Source organism: Suricata suricatta, chromosome 3, assembly GCF_006229205.1.
Source record: "Suricata suricatta isolate VVHF042 chromosome 3, meerkat_22Aug2017_6uvM2_HiC, whole genome shotgun sequence".
In the NCBI taxonomy this organism is placed as follows: Eukaryota; Metazoa; Chordata; class Mammalia; order Carnivora; family Herpestidae; genus Suricata; species Suricata suricatta.
The window spans coordinates 51,375,116-51,394,821 of NC_043702.1; the positions used below are offsets into that span (position 1 = coordinate 51,375,116).

At 39.5% G+C, this 19,706-nt stretch overlaps 1 protein-coding gene across 1 annotated transcript in view; it reads left to right on the forward strand.

Moving 5' to 3' along the window:
* CWC22 (CWC22 spliceosome associated protein homolog) overlaps positions 1-19,706 on the forward strand; it is a 121,952-nt gene that overhangs the window by 90,173 nt on the left and 12,073 nt on the right. Inside the window, exons 23-25 of the mRNA XM_029933293.1 lie at positions 8,092-8,173; positions 10,311-10,505; positions 13,525-13,617. Coding sequence (XP_029789153.1) covers positions 8,092-8,173; positions 10,311-10,505; positions 13,525-13,617 — 370 coding nt within the window. The remainder of the gene's footprint in view (positions 1-8,091; positions 8,174-10,310; positions 10,506-13,524; positions 13,618-19,706) is intronic.

Sequence of the window (19,706 nt, forward strand, 5' to 3'; positions counted from 1 at the left end):
CCCTTTATCTGATAAGTCATTTGCAACTATCTTTTCCCATTCTGTCGGTTGCCTATTAGTTTTCTTGATGGTTTCCTTTGCAGTGCAGAAGTTTTTTATCTTGACGAGGTCCCAAGAGTTCAGTTTTGCTTTCATTCCCTTGCCTTTGGGGATGTGTTGAGTAGGAAATTGCTGCGGTTGAGGTCAAGGAGATTGTTTCCTACTTTCTCCTTGAGGGTTTTGATGGTTTCCTGTCTCACATTCAGGCTCTTTATCCACTTTGAGTTTATTTTTGTGTATGGTGTAAGAAAGTGGTCTAGTTTCATTCTTCTGCATGTTGCTGTCCAGTTCTCTTAGCACCACCTGCTAAAGAGGCAGTCTTTTTTCCATTGGATACTCTTTCCTGCTTTGTCAAAAATTAATTGGCCGTACACTTGTGGACCCAGTTTTCTATTCTATTCCATTGGTCTATGTATCTGTTTTGTCTACACATTCAATGCAATCCCCATCAAAATTGCACCAACATTCTTCTCAAAGCTAGAACAAACTACCCTCAAATTTGTGTGGAACCACAAAGGTATATTTTGTAATAGCCAAAGTAATATTGAAGAAGAAAACCAAAATGGGTGGCATCACAATCCCAGACTTTAGCCTCTACTACAAAGCTGTTATCATCAAGACAGTATGGTATTGGCACAAAAACACAACTTTCAATACAATACTTGCAGTGAATGCTGTTATGAAACACCTAGATGCTTCTTTCAAGGCTGAGGTGTTCTTTCTCTCTGGTTGGTACAGGTGCTACTGTCTGCTCACAGCCCACTTCCTAACCCCCTGCTGAGGAGCTGCCTCCCCCAAGATCATGCCCCTTCCTGACACAGCCCACATTCAGTGGCTGTTGATTAGGGAATACAAAAGCCTGTCTTTCTTGTCTTGATTCAAGAAATCCTGAAGGGCCATCCCAGGTAGATAAGTCCCCTGAAGGACTGTGGGTGGTTTCTATTATACCTGCCTCTTGTTCCCTCTCACTCTGCCTTATTATCTGGCTCCCCTCCTGCTCCAACATGTATTGTTCCTGAGCAGTCCCCTCAGTGAACCTCTTGCAGGCCAATCTCCATCTCAATCCCTTTTCCTAGGAAACCAACCTAAGACATAGTCATCTGATGCTAACAACAGGTGGTGGGATAAACATGACCAATATACACTTGTTCCCATGGTTCCTTTTTTCTACTCTTCTAAAGAGAAGTCAGACTTCGCCTGTTCTGTTTCTTGACTTCTGACCTCCTCCAAGCAGCCTCCTGCTTGGCAGAGTCTTGACAGAAGGAGAAAGGCGGTGAGGTCGAGGGTTAGAGCACTGGCAAGGAAGTGCAGGAGAAGCTGTGGCAAATAAAGAAACTATTCAGGGTTGAGTGGGGATTTTAAGAAATACCATTGTGCTCAACCCAACCCTTTCATGGCATTCAAGCAAAAGAAGAGCAGAGCTTGGATTGTTGGGAAGTTAATTTTTGTGCCTGGACGGCCATCCCACTCTCGGTTTGGGTAACAGTGGTCACAATATTTAAGCTTTTGATGTGAATATAGGCAATCTCATCTTAGATGTCAGTGGTGATGCCAGCAGAACTGTATGTTTCAGGGGTGCTTTAAGATGGGGCATAGTTTTACTATGTCTAATCCACATTCTGTGTATGCTACGAATTTAAATCCACAAAAATAGAATTATAGGTGTCAGGGCTTTAACAAAGATGTTTGTATTAATAGAAAAATAATTAAACTATTGCTTCAGTCTTTATCACAAGAAATATATGAACAACTAACTATTAACACATTCTTCCAAAACACCTATGCATGTCAGTCATGTCCATGTGGGAGCTAAGGATAAGGGGCAGTCGACTCCAGTGGTATAATGGGCTGTAAAAATTTTATGTGCAGAGGACACTCTGTGACAAGTCTTTTAGATTTAGTATTTTTTTCTAATGCCCAACACCACTGGCACATAAGTGGCATTGCTGAGGAGTCTGGCCAGCCTGGAGTACATGCAAGAGCACCTGTGGAGAGGACAAGCAAGGGTCCCTCTCATGTTAGGCCCTTGCAGCCCAGGACTACATCTAACTAGACTCTCTTGAAGTGGGTTTGAGCTGCTTGTGAATCACGGCATCCTGAGTTACGAGATGGATCTCCTATTTTCTTCCTTTATCCTATTGAGAATTGTCAACAATTTTTCTTAAGGGTAGAAAATTTCCAAGATAAGCCTTAAGAATACAAATAAGTATTTTAATTATGCATTTAGGACAAGTTTTCCAAACACAATGTTTTCCTTGGGGTACAGTTCCAAATGCTGGTAGTGATCATGAGCTGTTAGCAATCTAGGAATCAGAGGCAGTTATGTTCCAAATTTCCCGAGATGCTCCAATCTGTCATACTTAGACATGTACCTTCAAGGCCTAAGAGACAAGCTTCCCTCTTGAGGATCTCTGTTCTTGAGTTCAGTTGTTAAATCCAGGGATCAAGGACCAATTGGGGAAACCCAGGACAAGAAGATTAAACATCCTTCAGAGGAAAGGCCAGGGTGTAGTGGGTTGCCCATGTCCTTCTGTGTCCAGCTCGATACAGAGAGCTGTTGGGCTCTCCTGAAAGCCAGTGCCATTTCTGTCCCCTGCCTGTGCTCCTGGCCACCTTTGAAGGTGATTATCAGCAATCAATACCTATGAGCTTTGACTTTATTTTTATAATTTATTTTGTAAACTACATCTCAAAAAATTAGGTCAGAAATACTGACACATTTTTATAATGTTATCTGATGCATGATATATGTTTATGTTCCAGAACAGAAATATACAAAAATTTAGTACTTTGAATCTTACCTTCAAAAGAAAAACACTTTATATTAAAGTACAACATATATGATGGAAAAAACAGAAGACATTTCAGTGGTGTGTAGCTCAATGAATTTTCATGAATGAAACACATCCAAATCAAGAAACAGAACATGACCAGCACCCAGTAAGTAGCTTCCCTTGTGCTCCCTTCCGGTCACTGACCCCGCCAAGGGTACTCGCTATCTTGACTTTTTACTACTTGCTTAGTTTTGTCTGGGTGTTTTTTTTTTTTTTTGTATTGTATGTAATTAGATACAGAAAATACAGACGGCCCCTGACTTAGGATGATTCAACCTAAGAGTTTTCGATTTTACGATGGTACATAAGGAATATATATTCAGTAGAACCCATTCTCCAAATTGTGGATTTCGATCTTTTCCCTGGCAGACAATACGCAGTGTGATTCTCTCTCATGATGCTGGGCAGCGACAGCCACAGCTCCCAATCAGCCACGGGATCATAAGAGTATATGACAGACACACAACTATTCTGGTTTTCATTTCAGTGAATTACATGACATAGCACTTTATTATAAAGTAGGCTTTGTGTTAGAGATAATTTTTCTACTCTAGGCTAATGTAAGTGCTCTGAAAAGTAGATTAGGTATATTAAATGCAACTTCAATTTATGCTATTTTCAATTCATAAGTCAAGAAGATATGTATGTACTTTAAGTATCTGGCTTCTTTCAATTTATATTATGTTTGTAAGAGTCATCCTTATTGTTGCAAGTAATTGTATATTGTTTATTTTTTATGGCAGAGGGTTCCACTGTATGAATAGACCACAGCTTATTTATACCTTCTTCTACACTTATTTGTCATTTCTTCTTCTAGAAGTATTGCCCCTCTGACTAGATGCAAAATTCTAACTTCAGTTGTTTTGTCTGAATCTCTGAGGTCAAACAATGCCATCTGGAGGAAGAGGCTACCCTTCCCCACACTTTTAATTTCTTCCATGTCAGAAAGCCATTCCAGTCCACTTTGATAGCTCAGAGCTACACTGTTAATCCAGGATAGCTCCTACACAGATATGACTACTGAGCATTTGAAATGTGACTGGCATGAGTTAAGATGTGCTGCATGTGTAAAATGCACATTGAACTTCAAAGACTTGGCCTGGAAAAAAAATCATGTAAAACAATTCAATGCTTTTTAGATTGATTACTTATTAAAATAATTCTAACTTAGACTGAATGAAGTATATTATTAGAATTAATGTTACCAGTTTATTTAGGGTTTTTTTTTTGTTTGTTTCTAAAAATATGGCTACTGGAACATTTAAAACTGCACAGGTGACTTTCATTGTATTTTTATGGAAAAGTGCTCATAGAGATCACTCTCTCATTTATTCTTCTGCTCAAAGTCAGAATGTTAGATCAGATGGTCTCCCAAGTTTTTTGTTGTTGTTGTTGTTCAAAATTTTTCTGAAGGTCCTGGTGCCCATTAAAACGAGTACATGGAGGGGTGCCTGGGTGGCTCAGTTGGTTGAGCGTCAGACTTTATTCAGCTCAGGTCATGATCTCACGTGGGTTCGAGCCGCACGTCGGGCTCCGTGCTGACAGCTCAGAGTCCAGAGCCTGCTTCCGATTCTGTGTCTCCCTCTCACACTCTGTCTCTGTCTCTCTCAAAAATAAATAAACATTTTTTAAAAAAACAGTACATGGATGCCCAGACCTTGGTAACGTACGATTGCTCTTTGGCAGTGTGAGATTGGTCCCGATGAGACTCAGTGCGTGCCTGCTTCAGGACGTGAGCACTGCGTGTGTGCTTCAGGTAGCCAAAGGGCTTGGGGAATACATTAAGCCCTGATACCACTTTAATTAAAAATGTGACAAGAGATGTTGATTATGAAAGTCTGGGAGACCTCACATTTCCAGCCTCCATGGAGAAACCACTTTTCGCTTCACTTAACACTGTTTATAGCCGCTGCTGGTTTATACGGAAAATGTGGCAGCGAAAGTTCTAACGATTTATATATGGCAATATAATTTATATGAAGTCATTTTGGAGGCCAGCTAAATAATGAAAGTGTCAATTACTTTTAAGTTTTTGACTACGTGTTTAGGTTTTATCATCCACAGACCACATTCTAGATCAATTCTGAGCATTCATATTAAGGTGGACCCACAAGTCTCAGAGCCATAAAGAAATGAAAAGGATCCTAGTGAAAGAGGATATGATATGTAGGAATTTTTTCCCAAAATGTAGATAGGGTTCCAACTAACTTTATTAAATACCATACTATACTTATATGTGAAGTTTTATTTTGACTTGCTGCTTTGAACCTGGAAGAATTCACGACTGTTACACATTTCATTGGGCAGATAGATTTTTTAATTTCTCAGCACATCTGAAATTTCATATCTCTTTACCCATGTCCTCCTATTCTTTTCCAGTGCCATTATTACTCATTGTTGGCAAATACACCCACATATTTCTTATCTTTAAAGTCATAAGAGTTTTAAATTATTAAAAACCTCTGGAAATATGGCCTCTTGGTTGTGCATTATATTATATTCCTAATCCCCAATTGCCCTAATCCCTTAATTAAAACAGGAGCAATTTAAATCATTGCAGTGATGTTTTCGTGGTTCTATATTTTAATTGCATTTAGATGATGAATATTTGATGCTGTATATTTGTCAGACAAATAGGAATAAGCACTCTGATTCCCCCTAAGACAGTTCACTACGATTTAAAGTTAGGAAAGCCTTGATTAAATGAATTAGGAAATTAGACACAACTTGTAAATGTGTCCAAGGGGCAAATTCAAGGACTTTATTCTAAATACCTTTATGGGAAAAAGAAAAACCATGATGATTTCAGAAAGGATTAAAAATTCAGCAGGCCTAGAGGTTTCATCAGGAAATGATCTGGTTTTAGAATCTCCATTATTTTTTAAGCTACTTTGGGGACTACTTTAAAAACAGCTCAGCTTCTGGGGAATGATCCTCTGAGTAAAGCACTGCCTGGAATCTGTTTTTCTATCATTGGATCCTCTCATAAAAATTAGCCCATTAAAGCCCTTCTCATTCAGTCTTGAGGAAGAATATAAAACACTTATTCAAAGCAGGAGTGGGAGGGGCAACATGGACGTCTGGGTGCCCCTCTGAGCCTGTCACCCACAGAGCGACCTGCTGCACTTAGCGAGGTTTGCGCAAGGCCGCTGGCTCCAGCAAGCAAAGGACACAGCCATTTGGCGTTCTTCTGCAGGCATGAAAATAACTGTCTACGTAGAATGCAGAAATGTTAGAGCTGGAAAAGGACCTTAGAGATGATTGCATCCAACTCCCTCTCTTTACGAGGAAGCCGAGGTCCAAAGGGGAGGCGGCACACTCATTACTGGCAGAGCATGCTCCATTTACAAAGTACATTAAGACCAAAGCAGGAAAATGCACATACTCTCTCACGTGTGCATGCGCTCTCTCGCTCTCTTTCTCCCTCTCTTTCCCTCTCTCACATGGGCATGCTCACGTGCCCCTGGCCTTCTGTCCTCAGTAAATTCTCCTAGGATGATATCCTCATGAGGAAAGGAGGGAGCTCTTTTTCAATTACATACATTTTATTTTTTCACTTTTCTTGAAGGATGATTGACAAATAGAAACTGTATGCATTTCAGGTATTCAATGGGATGTTTTGATATATATATATATAGTTGTGCAGTGATTATTACGGCCAAGCTAATTAACATATCTGTCGCCTCACAAAGTTACTTTTTTGTGTGCTGAGAACACTTATGATGTACTCTCTTCGAGAATTTCAAGTACACAATACACTTTTTAACTATAGTCACTGTGCTACCCATTAAGCCTCCAGAACTTATTCATCTTATAACCAAAAGTTTGTACTCTTTGACCAACATTTCCCCATTTTTCCCACCCCCCAGTAACTACCCTTCAACTCTTTGTTTCTACGATTTCATCTTTTTTTAGATTCGACCTATAAGACACAGTATTTTTCTGTGTCTGGCTTATTTCACTTATTATAATATCCGCAGTTTCATCCATGTTGTCACAAACGGCATGATTTCCTTCTTTTTTTAATGGAGAATAATATTCTATTGTCTATGTTATATATTCGATAGTGTGCATATATGTATATATGAATTATGTATATGCAGACACATACACACATACATCAAATTGCTGGTGAAGAAGTAGAGAAAAGGGAGCCCTTACACTCAGTTGGTGGGAATGTAAATTGGTACAGCCATTATGGAAAACAATAGGGAGGTTCCTCAAAGATTGAAAATGGAGCTATCATGTAACCAGCAACTCCATTCCTGGTACGTATGCAAATGAAATCAATTCACATGAAGAGATAATTGCCACTCCTGTGATCATTGCAATATTATTCATAGTGGCTTGGCTATGGAAAGAACTTGGATGTCTGTCGACAAAGGAGGGAGCTCTTTACATGGGCCTGGACCAATCCTTTGAAAAGTCAGTCGTGAGAAATCATTCAGAGGAAAAATTTCAGGTCCAGTGCTACAGTCTTCAAGGGCGAAAGACAGCTCATTTGTCTTAAGCCCACGGTTGTCGATAATGTGTTGTATGCAAAGGATGCGTAACCTTTCTTATCAGTGTTGTCAGCCCAGGTTTTCTAGTTTACAGCGTTCTCACTGCCTCCCTTCCAGATGGCCCATGTGTGTGCGTTGTGTTCCTCTTCTCTTCACAAGCACACATACATACAGAAAGTGAAAGGCTCACTTAGAGAGTAAAGTCATTAACTTCAAGCAGCCATAGGAGAATACTCCAATTTTTACCAGCAATGTAATAGATTGTCTGATTCTGAAATAAAATATTCATTTAAAAAATGCTCCACCTTATTCTGAGGACTTCAAAGCCTCTGCGTTTGGTTGAGAAGGTCAGACCTCTGCTGCATAGAGGGCCTCTGCTGGGCTTGTCTCCCACACATCCTCCCTCTCCCGTCCCTCAAATCTCCATGCTCTCATTCCCCTCAGCTCAGGGTGTCTCATCCTTGATGCTACTGACTTGTGGTGCCAGATTGGTCCTTGAGAGTGGGAGGAGCGAGGCTATCCTGTGCATTGTAGGATGCTTGGCAGGATTTCTGGCCTCACTACCCAGTAGATGCCAGTAGCACTCATTCTCTCAATCCTGACAGTCAAAAATGTTTCCACATGTTGCCCCCACCTGAGAACCACTGTTCTAGCAGGATCATCCATAGGGAAGGGATTGACTATATAATCCATGATGTCTGCACACCTTTTCCCAGTCCCCAGGGACAGTACCTGTGCCTCACCTGGCAGGGGTCTGCAGCAACTCCAGACTCTCTAGGTATGCCCAGAAGGAACTTGGTGAGTTCTTCTGGTCTTTGTGGCTGCTGTGTTTTCCTGTAACATGCTAAGAAGCTCTAATAGAGAAACTGCCTTCATTAAGGACAAGAAGAATCTCAATAAGCTGGATACCATGGAAGGAACTGGAGCATTAGTACCTTCCTCAAAGGACCTGCTTCCCCCACTTCTGCCATTGACAACACTTCTCAAGCAAGCTGGGCCCAGGGTCCCTATCAGAAGTGAGGAAGAGTTCTTTTTGTCTAATCACCTACTTTCTGATTCTCATGGGGCTGTCCAACCTCTTTGATGGTGATACAGTTCCCTCCTAGGAGGCATGGGAGCGGGGAAAGTGTTGTGGGCAACACATTTATAAAAATACCAAGTGACCCCCTCCTTCAATACCATGAATTGCAAATATGTCGCGTACCAATGAGTAAGGATTATGAATATTGGTTTCTGAAAGAAGTGTTGATTTCAACTATCATAAACAAATTACCCTTTCCTTACTGGCTAACTCCCTTGGTAAGAACAACCAGTTCACAAAACCATGAGGCTAGGGAAGGTGTGTGGGAACAGGAAAAGAGTGGGAGAAGCATTTTGCACTTTATTAAAATAAGAGTATCAGCATCTCTTTTTTGATAAGAAAAAAAACCCCAAAAAGCAATGCATATATTCATGTTTCAATGTTTCCTTCTTCTGGATCATCTCCCAGCAGTAAGATGTATCATTTTATAGGATTTGTGTTTCTTTTTTTTAGCCTCAGTGTTTATGCTCAAATTTATAGGGCTGTTGGTAGGTTGGCAGGTACACACACAAAGAAGATATCAGCAGGCAGAGTCTTTCTCTTCCTCTCTCCTTAATTTCCTCCTTTACATGATAGAATGAAGCTTGGTGTTTGCTTAGCAAAGCTTTTCTAGAGGCTATTCCAGGTGGATGCAGGGAAAAGTAGTAGGACAGAGGAGCACCTCCTGATATGAAGAGGGCAAAAAAGGTTCTTTCTAAGACAGTTAAATCTGTTTGCATAAACTTGGTACTTCTCCTGGGACCAGGGCTCAGAGAAGCCGCCAAAAGGACACAGAGCCAGGGCCCAGAGCCAGGGCCCAGAGGGTACTTTCTGCCCCTCATTGATGATGGCATCTCCAAAGGCAGACGGTCTGATCTGGATGAACACTCTGCCTGATACTGAACTCTGTCGCTAGCTCCTTTCCCCAGCTTCAGCCATTCCAGTGTTGGGAGTAAGGTTAGATTTTGGTTACTGAATTGTAAACTGTAGGGTATTTATAGTAAATGGAGGTATAGAGCTGTAACACTGAAGTTGTAGGAATGTATTTATATCTAATGAATCTAAATACAAAAAAAAATTAGCTTTTTTGAAAAAGAACAGAAATTTTTTCCTAAGTAGGTATTTTGAATCCCAATTCAACAGAGCTGTCCATGGATGGGTCATGGGGTTTAAAAATCCCTTGAAACTGAATGCTTATGCGTTTTCCTGAGATGGTCTCCATATCTTTCATCAGATTCTCTAGATCCATAATTGATGAAAGGTTGAGAATCATTGTCTCAGACATAGTTACAAATGTGCACTATTTTGTTTTGTCTACAATTTTGACTTGCTTTTTAGTATGTAGGTGTATGTATTTGGTTTTTAGTTTTTTTAAGTTTATTTATTTTTGAGAGACAGAGAGAGCATATGCACACACACAAGTTGGGGAGGAGGAGGGTGAGAGTGTGAGAGAGAATCCAAGCAGGCTCCATACTGTCAGCCCAATGGAGGCTTGAACCCATGAACCATGAGATCATGAGCAAAAATCAAGAGCTTCACACTTAACCGACTGAGCCACCTACGCACCCTGGTTTTTAATTTTTTGAGACCAGGTAGTTTAATTGGTGTTTCTCCATAGATATTTTCCTAGAGAGTGGGCCAATTTGGGGTTGTAAGATCTCTGGAGATGAAATTCTTACTTACAGTTGGTTTAGGACTTGTAGAAATTTGTATCATTGAAGTTCGGTGGTGACTTTCTGTGAAGATAATATCAGATTGAGAAAGGAGACCGAGGATGAAAAAAGAGGAGAATATTGGGTAGTGAGGATGCACAATCACCCTTGCACCTTTTCTTCAATATGCCTGAGGTAATTAAGTTCCTTCCTGTCTGTTAAGATACTGCCGCCATTCATCTTCCCCGAAAGAAGTGTTTACATCAGATGTTATTCCAAGAGCAAGGAGTGAGGACTGAAGGCTACTTTGATGACTCCTGGCCTGGGAAGCAGGGCTCTACCCTCCTGTACTGCTACCCTTACACCATCACTTCTTCCTTCTCCAGCACTATATCTCCTCATGAACTGCTGAAACAGGGTTGGGAAGCTATTTCATTCTCCTTTTAGGTGAGTGTGAGAGGGTGTCTGGGTGGCTCTGTTGGTTAAGCTTTTATCCCTTGATTTCAGTGAGATCTAGTAGTGTTTTGGGCTCCACACTGGGCGTTGAGCTGCTTACGATTCTTTCTCTCCCTCTTCTCCTTCCCCATTCACAGACTCTCCAGACTCTCTCTCTCTCTGCCTCTCTGTCTCTCAAATATAAATACATGAAAATTAATAATAAAACAATGATTTCTCACCAACTCATTCCCTGATCTCACACCACAATGGCCTTCTTGCTGTTTTTATACACAGTAGGCACTTTTCTGCTACAGGGCCTTTTGTATTTGCTGTTCCCTTTGTCTAGAATGCTTTTCCCCAGATAGCATCACCATTCACTCTCTTACATCCTTTGGATCACTATGCAGAAGTCACTGTCTCAGGGGGCTCTTCCCTAGTCACCCTTAATATATTGACCTCCCTCTATATGTCATACCCTTCTTCCTTGCTTTATTTTTTCACTTTGCACACACCTCTATCTTCCCTATTCTATATTTTACTTATTCATATGTTATCTAGTGGAGTTTTGGCTCCCACAGATTGTAGGCTCTATGAAAGCAGGAATGTTCTCTGTCCCATTCAGTACTAAAATTACAGCAAGAACAGTGCCTGGCTAATTGTAGATACTCAGTAAATATTTTTTGAATGAATAATCTCAAGAGATTTTGAGATAAAGCTTGCTCCTGAGAAGAAGTACCATATGACCTTTCAATCCAGTAATTTTATGATCAAGCGGCCAAGCTAATCAGGCAAACTGATTTAAGTGACCCAATAACTTCTGTGTTTGCATCAGAGTATTTGTCATCCCAATCTATAAGTAGGCTGTTCTCCTCACCAGGTTAACTTCTGCAAGGGAATGAAATTTAACTCAGAGATGAGGTGTGGAGCATAGAGACATGTTCAATAAATGTGAAAAAAAATAAAAGAGTGAAAGAAAATACAAAAATACTAAGACCAGCCATTGATCCAGATGTACATATTTAATCACAGGGATAAATAATCCCGCTGTGAACATGTGGAGCACATCCTCCTTTGTTTTGATTTAACAAATCCCCTAGAGATTCACTAGCAAGATAAGGAAGAAGCTATGATCTCTGAAGAAATCTTTGGAAACAAGATTTGACAAGGTATGTAAGCCACCTTGAATCAGGCTTAGACTGAAGTGCCCAGGATGCAGGCTGTTATAAAAATCAGGTGATCTGGTGGATATAGACCACCTTGTAGCAAAGTTCTGAGTAAGAATCTTAAGAAAAATATTGGGGGTGGGGCATCTGGGTGGCTCTGTCGGGTAAGCCTCCGACTTCAGCTCAGCTCATGATCTAGAGGTTCCTGAGCTGGAGCCCCTTCCTCATCAGGCTCTGTGCTGACAGCTCAGAGCCTGGAGCCTCCCTCCAATTCTGTGTATCCCTCTCTCTCTCTACCCCTCCCCTGCATCCTCGCTCTCTCTCAAAAATACATAAACATTAAGAAAAATTTAAATAGTAGGAGTGACTACAGGTTGGTTTTGTGACAACTCCAGCTTTCTAGAGTGGCTTTAGCCTTTTATTTATTTATTTTTTATTTTTTAATTTTTTAAATTTTTTTATTATTTTATTTTTTTCCATAATATTTTATTGTCAAATTGTTTTCCATACAACACCCAGTGCTCTTCCCCTTAAGTGCCCTCCACCATCACCACCACCTCTTTTCCCCCCTCCCCCTTCCCCCTCAACCCTCAGTTCATTCTCAGCATTCAATAGTCTCTCAAGTTTTGCATCCCTCTCTCTCCCCAATTCTCTCTCCCTCCTCCGCTCCCCCTGGTTCTCCATTAGGTCTCTCCTGTTTTCCTGCTAGATCTATGAGGGCAAACATATGGTTTCTGTCCTTTTAAATAGGGGTTTGGATACTCCATCTGTCTCATCCATAGAGTGGTTTTTCAGTGCCAATCAAAACCACTGAGACCTGATAGAGTAGATTGACTCAGACTAGTGTGTTGTGCGGCCTCAACCATCTTCTAATTCAGCCTCATAACCAGGTTTCCAAAGCTGGTTAACCAAAATTCATGGAAATTTTATTATAAAAGTATATCCATGATTAGTACATTTACTCTTCCCGACTCTCTTCAGCATAAGTATTTATATCTTTGCAATTGGCATTTCCTTTGGAAAATATGAAGCTGTCTATCACTTTTCTTTTATACTGTTGTCATTTGTGTTTAAAAAACTCACACCTTTTACCCTGCTATCTTGGGAAAGAAAATATCCACCACACAAAAAAAGCCCCTGATCAAGATTTCAAAATCAAAAGGTGGGTCTATCAATCAAGAAGTTTCTCACCCAGTACAGATGGGTTTTCTTTCTTCCTTTCATAGTCTTCTTCTAAGCCCTTTTCATTAAATCACAATGCCAGGCAAAGTCAGGAGCATGCTGTGCCTGTCATTGTGGTTTATAGATCAAATGAATGCCAGTATTAATCATCTTGCTTGATTCTGGAACCTATTAATTTTCCAAGAACAGTACCCCAATGACATGAGTCCTTCATTCTGTGATCTGATGCACTGTCGTTTGCTTTTCCTCCTCTCCAAGTAAACTTCAGAAAATGTTAGTTACATAAAAGCATTTGAAAGTAAACCTTTATCTTTTCACTGGCCAAGGAGATGAAAGTTCCATTTAACAAATCTATACTTTGCCTCTATTTTCCTCAGGATTCTTTAAAATATAGTTAGATTCTGGGTCCAGGCCTATGAGCTAGAGATAAACTTGAATTTCTTTTTCTCTTATTATCAAGGACTTTATGGAGAATGGACGACAATCTGCTCTTGGATCTGGGGCCCTCAATTTTTTGGTAATGAGTATTTTTTAAAATACTCTAAACTCTTTGAAATTTTGGGGAAAAGGTGATGCTGAGGATAAAGTCCTCAGACTATGAAAGTTCTCAGGAGAAATTCTGCATATAGTAGACCCTAAATAAATACTATTCAGTGAATCGGTGGTGTTGGGAGTGGAACATCGTCTCCATCTTCACGCTTATCTACAGTGAGGAGAGGATGGCAAAGGAGCTGGGGATGCTACCAGGTAAGGCCTCAGTGTGCCTTCATTGGGACCATTATTTGGCTAGATCAATACTGGGTTCTTTCATTGAAGCTTGTTTCCAAGTAGCATATTGTCAGTGTATTCTCTTGTACCACATTTCCACCCTTTGATTTGACTCTAAATAATGTCATTAAGTTAAATATCAAATGACATAGCTCCAGAAAATGTGAGTAAAATGTTTGCTCATTATGAGTGTAGTACAGCTCGAGTTACAAAAACAATAAAGTCAGAATGGGACAAAGAGAGCACAGGCTTTCAGCGAGGGTTTTTAACCTAAGGGCAATTCTGTATACAGACGAGGCCAGATGAAGTCCAATTTATGGAATGAAGGTCCATTTATCTTCCAGAGTTATCTGTGCAAAAACATAGAGAGAGAGAGTTTTGGCTATACTGCATCTGTGTTTTCCTGTTGAGGTGACCAAGTAGTCGAAGAACAAAGTTAATCAAATATTGCACCTGGTTTTTATTTCAGCTTTTCTCTGCCTCTTCATTTACTGTTATGTTTAATGCCAGGTTCTGTTTTTAGCTTTGAGAGAGAGGAAAAGTGTAGAAGATACTTCTAACATCTGTAGCAATGGACAGAAGAATGGATAATAATAGGAAATGTCTACATACCATCTGGTATAAACACAGATGTGTGTTTTCTTTAAAAATAAAAATCCTGCACTCTAAAAGGGAAGATTTACAACATTCTACATAAAGTCAAGAACCCATTCTTGAGTGGCTCTTAATTAAAAAGATGCAATCCTCCCTGTTTGTTGCCAGTTTATTTATAAAACTCCATTGGTGGGTGCTGCTCATTTTCCCTACAAATTTCGTGTGCAGAGGTCATGGTACTTTCCATAATCAGTGGCAATACTGGACATATTCTTTATGTCAAGTATTACATTTCTTTACTTCTTTATGTATCTGGTATGGTAAACCCAGAATGAGGATGTTCTATTGTTTCCTCTAAAACCTCATCATGGCATTTAAAAGCTTAAAGAAAAAGGCCTAAGGTAGAATTGATAAGGGTGATTGGGCATGTTTTATGAAGTTATACAACTTTAATTCTTAACTATCTGCAAAATCAACAAACCACTCATAAGGAAGATTGTCCTTTTTTCCCTTTCTTTTTTTTAGCATTTATACATTTAGTACCAATAACAAATTCACCAAGGCTACTTAACTTAGTGTTAAACTTGCATTTTTATTAGGCAACCCATACTTCTCAGATTAAGAGGTGTCTATTACATACCTTAGAAAAACAAAACTTTCTGAGACTATGTCCATTGAGAGATCACCAACAGGTTCAATTACTCTAGAAATAAAAATGTAGATATAGTCATAAATATTGGTATGTTGAGATCATCCCAAGGGCAATCTGGAAGACTTCCATGGGCCACTATCTTTGAAAGCCACAGAATGTTAAGATGTCTTATAAACATTGAAAACGATAAGAATTATGAAATGTCTTCTGTATGAATGCTCATAAGCTTCACCCACCAAAAGAAAGAACAGAACCAGTCTTGTATAGACAGAATGTATTCTTAGGAAGATGTCTCTGTCTTTACCCTCTAAGATTTCTCTCAGTGCAATGAATCCATTTAGCCTGGAGAAAATAAATTTAATGTCATTTGAAAAATCTCCTGGTTTTCCACTTCTTTCTATGAAAAATAAATAACAAAATTGAAAAGCACATTCTAGTTATTCTGGTTTATTAGCCTTAGTTAGGAACCATATTCCCCGTACTATTTACCTTTGGCACTTTCCTCTACATCAAGTCATTGACGTAATTATAGCTTCATGTTCTGCTTGTCACAGATAGGTGCTGTTTCTCTGATCACATGGGAGCACATGAAATCTCATGGTACATAAAATTGTCATTGAAGTCAGGAGATATTTGACAATGGTGAAAATTGGGCCCTCAGTCTCTAACCTGCTGGCCTACCACTTTTTGTTGTTTCTGTGTTCTCACTCTTTGATTCTTTTCTAGGTTGTTCTTCATTTGGCAGAGATACCTGCTAACTATGTGCTCATTTGATGTATTCAGGACTGACCTGTAAAACTGACCTTATCTTGGTTCTTGGATTGTCTTGTTTTGCTTTCACTGAAAAAAAAAAAAAAAGATACTAAAAAACAAAGCAAAACAAAAATGAACACAACTGGTCTCCACAGATAGAATCCATTTATCTTGTTTTTTCAAAGATTTCTCTTTCATTGTTTCAAGAACTTTCCACAAATACGCAGTAGAGGAAAAGTGATAACAATTTCAACTTTATTAATTCAAATGTTATTTTCTCGATTTCAAAACTTAAAAAGCTTATCTAGAAAAAAAATGATTCAAGGAGGTTGTTACAGAGTAATTACAGATTTACTCTTAGAGGAAAGCATAATTGGGCCTATGTACTACATTAAGTGAATATAAACCCCCTCTACCTCATGTAGTTAAAATAAACCAGACACTTTCTGGAAATTACAGTATGAAATTCACTCCTGTCTACTGTCTTGCCCTGGTGTTGCTCTGCTCGACTGGGAATGATGGAACAGGAAGGGGCTACAGGGTTCCTACATTATTGCTGAGGAGAGTCGCTCCAAGTTGAGTAAGCTGAACATAGATTTGAAAGATGGGACAACTTCTAAATTGATGTCAGAGCTATAAATATCTGGGAAGCTGCCACCCGAATTTCCAGCCCTGCAAGTAGTTACAAGAAATGGGGAAAGTTCTTTTAAACAAAGATTGTTGCCTGGCTGCAAATCTGGGAAAGACAAGGCAGCAAAGTATGAGCCTCTCAGAGTGGCTTGAGCCAAACCTTGAGGAGTCATCACTGTAGGTGTACCAGACAGAGAGGGTGTTCTTGTTCCTGTACTGGCCTTTACAGCGGGCTGCACAGACCCTTCTGTTGCTCAGTTTACTATTGTTTAAGGCTTTCAGACATGTTGGATGACTCTCCAAATATGGTTTACATTACAGCCCAGCTTATGTCCACACATGTAAAACCACATAAAGTAATAAAAAAAAGTTTACTAAACTGAGACCTACTTCCTATTTTTAATGTATGCCATGCATACACTCTATCTTGTACTTTATAAACTGTTCTTTTCCATTTTATATAGATAGTAAATAAATCCATAAGAAATCTATCTATAAATTATTTTGAGAGAGAGAGAGCAAGAGAGGGACAGAGAGAAAGGGAGACAGGGGATCTGAAGTGGGCTCTGCGCTGAAAGCAGCAAGCCCGATGCAGGGCTTGAACTCATGAACCATGACATCATGACCTGAGCCACAGTTGGATGCTTAACCAATTGAGCAACCCGGGAGCCCCAGAAATCTATCTGTAAATTTTAGATAAAATTGAAGGTCTATATTGTAGAGATCTATATCATATAAATATAGATAACATGTCTTTTCTATTTACATAAATGTTAATCATAACGTGCCAGTGGTCTGAGAAAACAGTAAGTTATAGGAATGCCTGGGTGGCTCAGTCAGTTGAGTAACTGACTCTTGATTTTGGCTCAGGTCATGATCTCATCTGTTGGTGGGATTGAGCCTACATTGGACTCTGTGCTGGCAGCACAAAGAGTGCTTGGGATTCTCTCTCTGCAACCCTTGCCCTCACCCCGCTACACACACAAGCTCCTGCATGTAGGCACACAGAAGTACACGCACTCTCTCTCTCAAAATAAATAAACTTAAAAACAAAAAGAAGTATAGTAAATCCTTCCACAGTGGATAAAGTTGCATCTGCTGCTTTGCCTGTGTTCCCTCAACACCAGTGCACCCAGTTTGCAGAGTTAATTTATGCTTATTACTGTACGTGTTCTGACATATTATCTTTGGGTCATTTTTGTATACTCAGCTGGAAGGAAAACGAGAACAACAAGACCATGGCTGCTTGGCTCATGTGTCTCCTTTCATAGCTCCTCCCAGGACCTAGTACAGTATGTCCATTCTGCTGGATGGCAGACAGAAGCTGCTGACTGCTAACAGAATTACCTGATGATGCAGAAGAAATATAATTTGATGAGCTGCATGGAATTGTATATGCAGACATTTTTTCCCAACTGAAGCATTTTAGTCTGTAAAACTGGTTGAACTAAAGGTTCAAATTTAAAGGCATATAGTTTGTCCATGATGCTCTCTACCATTAATCCTTCACCTGTTTATTCATTCATGCCTCAAATAGGTATTGAGTGGCTACTATTTGCCAGACATTATTTTAGGTGAGGAGTATGCACGTTCATGCGCTCAAAACAGTGTGAGCTGTAAGATGACAGGCTTTTCTCAAAACTGTGGTTTACTAAAAATTAATAATTGAATTGTCTAATTTTGAGTTAGCTCATACAGATTTCTTGTGTTTACCTTATTTTCCTCAAGGTCATTAATGATAGAATCTAAAATAATACCTGATTTAAAAAATTTACCTTACCTAAAGGCACTTGGTAGCATCCTGTTAATCCCTGCTCATGGCAACCTTTGAATCTCAAAGATTGATCATAATGCTGTCTTCATGAAAACTCTCATGGTGGTCCATTCAAGTCCCATCCAACCAATTACTTACTTATCTACCTACCATATATAAACTGATTTATGGGTGTCATATGGTCCCAAATATAACCACATTGTAAAGTTGTTATAATTAAAGCAGAACTCAAAACTATCTGTTGTCAGGGTTATTACTTTTTCATTGCCAGAGGAACAGAATAGAGAGCCTGGAACAGACTTCTGCAGCTTTTAGTATATACCTGAGAGGATGTGGTAGATCCCTCGGGAAAGGAATCAACTAAGCTAGGAAAAAATGTGATTCACCAACATTGCCTAAAGATGAATCAAGAAATTAAATCTCAGAAGCTAAATTTGAAAACTTAAAAATTTTTTAATGTTTTTTTATTTATTTCTGAGAGACAGAGAGAGGCAGCATGAGAAGAGGAGGGTCAGAGAGAGTGGGAGACACAGAATCTGAAGAAGGCTCCAGGCTTTGAGCTAGCTGTCAGCACAGAGCCTAGCACAGGGCTCAAACCCACGAACTGTGAGATCATGACCTGAGCCAAAACCGGTTGCTTAACCAACTGAGCCACTCAGGTGCCCCTGAAAACTTTTAGAAAAAAATATGGATGAAAAGTCTTTCTTGCCTCAAAATGGTGAGGGGTTTCTTAAACAAGATATGGAAGTGCTAATTACGAAGGAGATCGCTGATAAACTTGACTACTCTAAAATTAAGAACTTGTGCTCATCAAGTCATCTTTTTAAAAGGATAGAGGACAAGCTGGAGACTGTGGGATGTGGCACACATAACTGGCAAGAATCAGAATCCAAATGACGTGAAGCATTCCTGTAAATTAAAAATGATAAATATCCTGCTTTTCTTCTATGTTCACAAACTTATCCCTGCTTTCTCACTTTCCACAGACTCTGACTCTCCTATTCCTCCAACATCAAATGACATATTGTCTGAGCGAGTTGTTCGTTTCTATCTTTATGCCATTTCCTCCCACTAAAATACGGTCACCATCCGCTGGACTATTGACACCCCAAACATTTCTGTGGGTGAAGTTCATCACTCCCAAGTACCTTCTTTGAGGACTCCCACCCATCACTGCTTATTCCTTCAAAATTCATAGAGTCCATTCATACTTGGATACTATATTCACCTATTTGTTTTTGAATTCTGATTTTTTAGATATTCTATCTACCCTATTACACTTGAACTTTCCCCCCAATTTAAGAATTCTTATATTCCATTTTACTTTCAAGGTTCTTCCTACTGCCTGGCTTTTCCATCACACAGCTTAGCCTGGTGTGCCTGTGATGGGGACCCAGCAAGCGGCTGACTGACTGAAACCATAAAGATTTTACTCAATTTCATCATGAGCTCTTCAAAAAAAGTAGAACACAATTAAGGTGGATTTATCCAAGGAAATAAGAAGAAAAAGACAGCAGTTCGTGCAAGTAAATGCCTGACAGAGATCTTAGGCCAGTTATACAGACATATGGAAGAGATTTAAAAATATCCATTTACGAAGAAATTGTGAAGGAGGAGGAAAGCAATGTAAACAAGCCAAATTAAGGAAAAATTACATATTGGAGC